Genomic DNA, 9,892 nt, shown 5'->3' with positions numbered 1-9,892 from the left:
TGTGATTGTTGTGTCTCTGTTCATTAATTCCAGTCAATCACTTTCAGATGTTGACCGCATAAACAAAACCTACACAACTGTCACACCAACAATCACCACAACTGGTAATGATAATAGTCGCTGGTTTATATTTTATATTTCCACCAAACAAACTGTGCAAAGTGTGTAACACAATGAAAGTTTATAGAACTTGGTCATCTTCTAAATTCTCTAATGTACTTGAATTCATATGATTTGTTACATGGCTGTAATTTTTATGATTTGTTTCAGGCTTAAATATAACACAGTATACAAATTGCACGGTAAGTTGACAATTTTTTAGTCAACAACTAGATTCTGTCAATTTTAAGAGCAGCACAAATACAGTAATAGTTCAGCAATTGTGAAGGTGAGATGCTAAATGGTTGTCTGAACATTCTTCACAAAGTAAGTGACACAGCCACCTTCTTCACTAGTCAACAAAAATCTTTAATATGTAGTATCAGTATGTTCTTGTCCACAGGGAACTTCTTGTATACAGAATCTCCTCGATCAGTTAGAGAATATTCCTGTCCTTCCTTTAACAGTGAGTCTATCAGAGACAAATGAGAAAATATTTGTATTGATACAAATCATTGCAACAAATATTTGTTAATGACATCTTTTTGAAGCTTAGCTATTTCCTTATTTACTGAATTAGGATGTAACCAAACTTTTGGACATGGTCTTCATTACTTCAGAGAAGATAAATTCATCATCCAGTGACCTGAAGAAACAAGCGTCAGATGTGTTAAAGGTCGGTGAGAAGCTCGTCTCAATGTTGGTGAAGCCAACAAACACCTATGACAATGTCAGTTTCACTCGTGCAGCTGTAGGTAAGAGAGATACAACTAACACTGAAACAGTATACAAGTAAGGAATAATTGACGACAGGCCATTGAATCATTCGATAATAATGCACACCTCAGGTGGTAATGCGGCACGAAGCGAAGCGGATTGCCATTACACCATTATTTTCAAATAATTCAAAGGACCGGAGTTGATTATTCTGCTTATACCACAGTTACCACAGACATTTCTCTGGTGGTTATTTTCTGAACATTTTTCAACTAATCAGAATAAAGCATTCAACAACATGATATAATGTAACTAGAGGCATCATGCCCATTGTGCCCCTTCTGATTTTTGAACCAAGAGGATTTTGCATGCAATCTCAAAATCAGTTAACCATCTTTTCATCTGTTTATTTCATGAGCAAAATATGATCAGTTCTTCACTTTCTAAGATTTTCACTGTTTTAATCAAATGCTTCCTTCTGGATGCAAATAATTATTAATGAATTATACAAAACCAGACACAACAGCACCATCATTGTGCATGGTCGCAGATTAACTGTGTGCAATAGGTCAAAATGTGTACTTAATGTTTATAACTAGATTCAGCCCTAGGGGGAGCTGAGTCATTATGTCCTCTGACTCTGAGGTCAAATCTTATGCAATAATGCGTTTCTGTAATAATTTTATATAAATATGTTGATAAAACTTTATAGTAAGGTTCTATTTGTTAACAGTTAGTTAATGCATTAGCTAAAATGAACTAACAATTATTCTACAGCATTTATTAATCTTAGTTCGTGTTTATTTCGGCATTTACTAATATATTTATAAAATTAAGCATTTACAAATGTTTACTAATACAACCTTATTGTAGAGTATTTATACAGTAGGCTAGTAAATAATAAAATAAAAAATGTTGATTACAGCGTTACATTTAGATCTGCTTACATTGCATCAAAGATTTATTTTTATTAACTGTTTTTGCAGTGTTGATCATTACAGCCAATCACAGACGTGACGGTTGAGCGCATATATTTATCAGTAATGTGTACAATAGCAATGGAATCATTCATAAATGTTTCTCTTTTTGTGCAGTCTATAAGAATATGGCGTATAAAAGGTTTCCATATTTAATTAATGTTAATAATTATGATAACAGTATGAAGGGTAGCTGTGCACATGTGCCCCCTTAAAACATTTTGATGAATGATGCCCCTGATTTAACTGAAGGCATGTGCTCATAAAATAACCTTTGATGTTTTAGATGACATAAAAATGTGTGTTTCTTTAAAAATCAGAGGCACAAGTCTTCATGGTTGGACCGCAGGCCCCCTTAAATAAAATCCCTCAGCTCGACACAACAAATGCTTCTATAGACATCGATCTCATTGGGATTGCCAAAAACAACAACGACACAGGTATGAAAAAAAAAAAACTTCAACACAGCCAATAACTATTGTTAAAAGACATTTTCAGAAAGCACATGTATATGCTTTCATTTTATCTGTAAAAATACAATGAGTTAATTATATTCATAAGAGTTGTTAAAGGAATAGTTTACCAAAAAATAAAAATAACTCCGTACTCACCTGACTGAAATAACTGCCAAAAGGCACAGCAAACTTGACTACTGAGTGCCACGATTTCCCTAAAGATACCTTTGCTTCATCCTTGCATCCTTTTTGGCATCTTCTCATCAAATTTATTAACATGTCAACCACAATATTCATGACAGACAGAAATCGTGGTTTCCAATAGACTCTTACTTGCTAGATTATGTAAAAAAAAAATGAAATATTGATTGGTTAGACAGATAGGACAGAGAGATAGTTTGGCACTTGGATAGCCTGACCAAATGTTTTGGCCAGTCCTATATTTCAGGTGTATGACCAAACTTATTTTCTTTCCTAAAAGTTCTTATTGCTGATTGATAGAGCGAGCAGTAGTAATCTTCTGTCATACAGGAACAGATTAAACAGCAGGAGTCAAACACGTCTTTTTGGAGACCAAATTTACCACTCAATAACTGTCACTGTATTACAACCCCTAGGGATATGATGCAATAAATAGGCAGATGCAAAAGACTCCCGTAGCCTTCAGACCAAGTAGAAGCCAGACTAGAAATTTAAAGTGCCCGTATTATGAAAAACTCACTTTTTCTGGGTTTTGGGGTGTTCATTTGTGTCTCTGATGCTCCCCCGCATACAAACTTGGAAAAAAATCCATCCATGCTGTTTTGAGTGAGATACAGGTTCTGAATGTCCTCTGCCTTGAGTCTCAGATTGCGCTAGTTAAAACTCAGCTCCGTTGTGACGTAACAAACCGTTTCGTCACATTCAGTTTGAATTTTCCCGCCCACCACCCCACTCGCAGGTCTCCACCCACCAGGTAGCTAGACAGCATAGAGCAGTCACTTGAATGAGACCCTCTGTGCTGTTATCATCTCTCACGGAAATAACAGCGCTATTTGGATATTATGGATTATACTCCCACCTACTTTTAAAAACAAAGTTTTAACGCGTGGTTATTGGAACCCGGAGTAATCTTATATACACTGTGTTACGACGCAAACAGTCCTCAGATTGTAGGCGATAAGACCTTCATGCGAAATCTGATGTAAACAACAGACTATGTATCTATATTTCACGGATTATAAGCATTTGTGGACAAAAATGGTAATTGGATGTATCTTATTGGACTTTCATGGATCATTCACACATCTGAAACAGACTGGATTCGATTCGCGATCGCGTTGTTTCATCACAAAAGGTAAGATGTCACGTTATATTTTGCATGTTGTCATCTTCTGTCACAAAATACTACATTTATGATGCTAGAGCTAAAAGCTTTTTGCCAAACTAACCGAGACCGTACGCCCCGGCTTTTCTGACGAGGCGAGCCTCTTAATAACTTTACGGTCCGCATAGATATATACACGGTCCGGACCTCCCGCTAGCTTCTAGCAATTAGCACGCGGTCCACAAGCAGTATACATCCCCCGCCGGGTCTTAATTTCTGTAATTTGCGAAAATAATGCGTTTGAAAATGTTTATAACGGGAATATGTTAGTATTGTCCAGGGAAAACGAGTGTATTGTTCAGACTGCTACATCACAATTTACGCTGGAATCTTTGTGTGTCATGATGAATTTGACACACCGAGACCGGGCCTTACCGCCCCGGCTTTTCTGACGATGCTAACCCCCGAGCCTCTTATAACTTTACGGTCCGGACGTCCCGCTAGCTTCTAGCAATTAGCACGCGGTCCACAAGCAGTATACATCCCCCGCCGGGTCTTAATTTCTGTAATTTGCAAAAATAATGCGCTTGAAAATGTTTTATAATGGGAATATGTTAGCATTGTCCAGGGAAAACGAGTTTATTGTTGTGACTGCTAACGTAACATCACAATTTACTCATTGTGTGTCATGAGTTTCTTCTCCTGTAGTGTACTTATTAGTGATACTTTTAATAACACATATGGTCTGTACTGCTCATGATACCACTGAGCACGCGCACGGGCACATGACGTTAGTAGTTAGCGTGATCAAAGGAGCAGCAGCTCATAAATATGTAAGACTAGCTCAAAATGGCACAATCTGAACTGCCCTGAAACAGATGCTACTAGAGATGGGTAACAATCTTTTCCTACAAGCTATTTCGAGCAAACAACTTTTGAAACATGCTTTATGGAACTCATACACCTATATAACTTGTGGAAAAGCAGTCATTAGATGGGCACTTTAAGGTCTTTTTTTGTGTAGGTTATAAAGGATGTAAGCAGCAAATATCTAAGAAATAATAAAACGGGTTGTTGAATTAATAGAAAATAATGCACACCCAAGGTGGTAATGCAGCACAATCATTCATAAATGTTTCTCTTTTTGTGTAAAAACGGCTTCTATCACACTAATCTTACATTTACTCTTTGTTTGTCCGCTATGTAATGAGACACACATATACACTCATCTTTAGAAATCAGTTGAGTGGTAACAATAAAAGGGTTATTCCCAGAAATTGACAGTCTTTGCCTAGTATTTTTGTCTTGTTTTCAGTAAAAATATTGAAAAATTCTTAAATTAAGATATATTTTCTTGATAAGCAAAATGACCTTGGAAAATAAGTCAAGTTTTTAGACAAAAAATATAAACTTTAAGTAACTTCTAACTTTTAGACTTATTTTCCTAGGTTATTTTGCTCATCAAGAAAATATATTTTAATTTAAGAAGTTTTAGAAATTTTTACTGAAAACAAGACAAAAATAAGAAAGTCATTGCAGTGTGGTTGGACCGCAGGCGACTTTAAATAAAAATGGAACAGTTTTGAAAAAAATATTTTACAGGCAGTTACACACACTTTTATCCTCCTAAGACCCGAGCTTTGGTTTGTCTTTTTATAGATTTCTTCCAGCTTTTTGGGGTTAGAAAGAACCAATAAATATAATAACCAAATTTTTTTTTAAGATGAAGCAGTGTCATTGTCCACGTTTGTGTACAACAGGTTCCAGTTACACAGAATTAAGTATTATGGAGCAAACAACAAAAAATGTGATGTCCACGTATATGGACATCCAGGTCTTAGGAGGTTAAATAAGTTTGTGTTACATGTCAATGGATTTGATTGGCTAATTTTAATGCAAGTCCCTTTTTCTATGCCACTGTATAATGTTTGCTTCCTGTATAAATTATATTAGAGTTAGGTTATGAAAAATTACGGTTTGTAAATGCATTTTCTTACTTTATCAAGCTATTTTTAATTTTTGTTCAAAAACTGGTGGGACCAAATTACATCTGAAGCAACCATCAGCAGAAACATTATTCAGCGCTTCCTGTATATGTGTGGATACTTTCATGTATGTAGTGGGGAGGGGGTGTCTGTCTATCCAATATTTCACTCTGTGCAATGTTTAGACTCACTTTGCATTAAAATCTTAAAATAAATAGGATTGTCCTTCTCTGTATCTGTTGCAGGATCAGCTGCTGTGGCTTTCATGAGCTACAACACAATGGAGGACCTACTGAAACCAGACTTCTTCATCACATCAGATGACACAGTTAACACCATGATGTCCACTGTCATCTCAGCTACTCTTCCTAAAACCCCCAACACAACCCTCACCAAACCAGTCAACTTCACCCTCAGACACATCAGAGTGAGTTACTCTCATTCACTCCTGTCATCTTAAATTCCTATTTTTCCAATACAAGCACTGATTACTAAGAACAGTGATACATTTCTTTCAAATGATGATTGAATATTCTTCCTTTTTATGAAGGAGTTTGAATCTGGAGGAAATCTTTCCTGTGTGTACTGGAACATCAGTGAGTGGATTGTAGATGGTTGTTCTGTTGTAAAGATCAACAGCAGCTTCACTGTGTGTTCATGTCTTCATCTGTCAACATTTGCTCTCATCATGCAGACCAGCAAAAGCCCACCAGAGGTAAGACAACTTAAAACAGTTAAGACTTATAGTTAAGGGAGGGGTCTAAAACGTGCTCCTCTTGAGCTACCATCCTGCAGATTTTAGGTGTGTTCGCCTTCATGCAGTGCTGCGCAAGCCGGTCAGTGGCTGACTTGAAGCAGTGCATGAGAGGCAGATAATTTATTATAACATGTTAAAATTGACACTTTGTTAGTGTGAGCAAAAATGTGCCATTTTGGGTGTGTCCTTTAAAATGCAAATGAGCTGATGAACTGCAAACACTGATCACAATGATGGTGGTTTGTTGCAATTGAAACTCAATTGTGATGTCAATAATTTTTTCTCTCTCTTTTTCTCTGCACTAAATGGCAGTGCTGTGGTTGGATAGTGCAGATTAAGGGGGCGGTATTATTCTAATAAGAGCTCCTTATGACATCATAAAGAGTGCCAAATTTCAACGACCTATTTTTGTATGTGCTTGTAGAGAATGGTTTACCAAAACTAAGTTACTGGGTTGATCTTTTTCACATTTCGTAGGTTGATAGAAGCACTGGGGACCCAATTATAGCACTTAAACATGGAAAAAGTCTCATTTTCATGCCATGGCCCCTTTAACACAGCTGATTCAAATCATCAGCTCATTAGCAGAGATCTTAATTTCCATCAGATAAGAGAGACATACAAAATGTGCAGAGCAGTGGGCCTCCAGGACCAGGATTGAGAACCACTGATATACATTTCCAACATATGAAACAGTATTAGCAGCGGGACAAAAGTAACAAGTGTTACTTTCTTCCTGACAGGATCTTCTCACATTTAAAAACAATTTACTTTTATTTTACAAAAACTCAGAGAAGTAAAACTTTAGGATGTGTTAGGTCACTAAATAACCTGTAGATTGATCAGTATTTTAACACATGAAACAAAAAACACAATGTGTTAAAAGAAAAAAAATGGAATAAGAATTTCCTTCAGTTAGGACAGTAGCCCACCAGGAGCAGAGTTGAAGATACCTGGGGCACCTTCTTTGTATGTGGATTACTCCGCTGTAACTGTTAATGATTTGTCTTGATCTTGGATTATATACATATTAATCATTAACAGCAGGGGTGTTCAAATAACTGAATTAGCGAGATCATGTTTAGCGAGATCTAAACATCTCGGATGTCTTATTTAATCTCGGGTGAAGTAAACGATGTACAAAGAATGGGCCCTTGATTTAAGGTCTAACTAATATTATGATCCTGCACAAGCTGCTCTTCAACTCTGATTGTGCATCAGTCAGTCTGTCCAGAAAAAGTAAATAAAGCATTCACACACTTTGAAACAGAGGCAAAAACACTTCAGTCCATGCAATTATTTTATGTCTATTGTTATTTCCTCAGGATGGTGATCCTCTGATGGAGTTGGTGAATTTGGTTTCTGTGATAGTGGGTCTGGTGTTTACTAGTTTGGCTCTGTTGACTTTTGCTTTCTGTCGATGGAAACCTGGAGTGAACAATGTAGCTCGAATCAACATCTGCATCAGTCTGCTGTCTGCTCATCTTCTGTTCTTACTCACACAACAATTCATCAATCTCATAAAACCTCACAAGGTGAGATTTTTAAACTGTTGTAATTATAGTATATTAACTAACTATACAGTACCCTAACACAGTGGTTCTCAACTCCAGTCCTCTGGACCCACTGCTCTGCACATTTTAGATGTCTCCCCTATTTAACACACCTGATCAGATCATCAGCTCGTTAGGATAGATTCCATGAACTGAACTGAGTGTGTCAGATAAGAGAGACATCCAAAATGTGCAGAGCAGTGGGTCCCGAGAACTGGAGTTGAGAACCACTGCACTAACATACTAACTCTGTCTTCAGGAGTTGTGCGCTGTGATATCAGGAGCTCTTCACTTCTTCTTTCTCTCCTGCTTTGTGTGGATGTTCATTGAAGCTGTGCTGCTCTTCATCTGTGTGAAGAACCTATCAAAGCTCAGCTCCAAACAGAGGGCGGTGCTTAACAGTGGATTCTTGATTGTGATTGGATATGTGATTGCTTTTGTTATAGTGGGTGTGTCTGTTGGATTGGTTCCTGAAGGTTATGGCAGTGAACAGTAAGTTTAAAGATTTATATTATATGTTTGTTATATAAGCAGAGACATGAATACAATGACAGACAAGATTAAACTCTGTCAGTCATGTTAATATTTCAACACCAGACAGCTGAAAAGTATTTTAAACGTTTTATGGCATTTCCTGTAAACAGATGCTGGATTAAACAGAAGAAAGGTTTCATCTGGAGTTTTTTGGGACCTGTTTGCTTCATTCTTGCAGTACGTTTAGTTTAGATTTTTTTTTTACTCTTTCAACCACTGGAAAACAAAGTGATTGTCTGTGTTTTTTTCTGCAGATAAACACGATTCTCTTCATCAGTATCATCATCAGTCTAAACTCAACTCTCAAAAAGCTGAAGGCTGAATATTCACGGAAGAAACAGACCAAGTAAATATCATTTTTAAGAGAGAAACAAATATGGACAGTAAAGAAACCCATGGATAATTTTTCTTTCTCTTTCTGCAGGATTATGGTTTTTAAAACTCTGGCCCAGTTTGTGATTCTTGGTTGTCCCTGGATTCTGGGTTTCTTCACTGACAATCAGATGATGAAGATTCTCTTTCTGATCCTGAACTCACAGCAAGGAACCTTCATCTTTCTGGTCTACTGTGTTCTCAGTGATGAGGTGAATCATTATTTACTCCATCACAGACTCATTCTGCCATCATATTAGATACACAATTATTTTAATGCTACATGAGATAAAACCTCACCCTCATGTAACGCTAAATACATTATGAGAAGCAGGGAAGTCAAAGCTTTAGATTAAAATAGAGACATAAAATATCAAATTCATTTATTCTTCGTTTTATTTGTAACTTTTTGTGCAGTGTTGTAACCTCCTTCTCATCCCATCTCTTGTTCAGGTCAGACAGCAGTATATGAAGTGGATGAGAGCTCTCCTCCCTTGACTTAAACCCAGAACCATCAAAGTGCCCTCCAACAAACACTAATAACTAAATGATTTATGATGGGGTTAAGAAATTGATTTAAACACTGTTTACTATGATTCCTAAATCAAAAAAGTATGAAAAAGCAACTTCAAATATAACATGTCACTTATTCTCTTCTTCGATGAACAGGTTATTTAAGTCTTAATTTTCTACCAGCTGTCAGTACTTTTTTTTTTTATTGGGGGTGTTATCATGAACTTTTATGTTTCTTCTTAAATTGCCTCTATTATCCTACATAAATATTAAGTTTGAATATATAGTTTTAAGAAACAAAACATATGAGCTATGCAGAGTTTGTTGTACAATGACAGATAAAATAGATGTTTCAACAACACATTTATGAAATAATTATACCTTGCATATTAATTATATTCTCAATTTTATGTGTGATTATGTATTTGTCTTATTTTGATCATTATTCATTAAATAATTTGAAGATTATGTTACTGTCATGCATCTGTGGGGCTTTTTACACCTGGTCACTTTATGCGCTCTCTCTGATCGGATAGCTATCCGATCGTCAAAAGACCAGGTGTAAATGCCCTTCGAAACGGTTTTGAGGCTGATTTAAATCCGATCGCTCAAACCACTTCAGAA

General features: G+C 36.4%; 1 protein-coding gene across 1 annotated transcript; it reads left to right on the top strand.

Annotated features, from left to right (window-relative positions):
• Nucleotides 1–685: 685 nt before the first annotated feature.
• LOC135760439 (adhesion G protein-coupled receptor E3-like) lies at nt 686–9,395 on the top strand. The gene is made up of 10 exons (XM_065274424.2): nt 686–854; nt 2,114–2,233; nt 5,791–5,966; nt 6,090–6,254; nt 7,622–7,831; nt 8,109–8,341; nt 8,494–8,560; nt 8,638–8,729; nt 8,808–8,967; nt 9,209–9,395. The coding sequence occupies exons 1-10, from the start codon at nt 701–703 to the stop codon at nt 9,251–9,253; spliced, it is 1,422 nt and encodes a 473-aa protein (XP_065130496.2). The 5' UTR covers nt 686–700; the 3' UTR covers nt 9,254–9,395.
• The last annotated feature ends 497 nt before the right edge of the window (nt 9,396–9,892 follow it).

Source organism: Paramisgurnus dabryanus, chromosome 4 (assembly GCF_030506205.2).
Source record: "Paramisgurnus dabryanus chromosome 4, PD_genome_1.1, whole genome shotgun sequence".
NCBI classification, from domain to species: domain Eukaryota; kingdom Metazoa; phylum Chordata; class Actinopteri; order Cypriniformes; family Cobitidae; genus Paramisgurnus; species Paramisgurnus dabryanus.
This window is presented reverse-complemented; position numbering and strand designations above follow the sequence as displayed.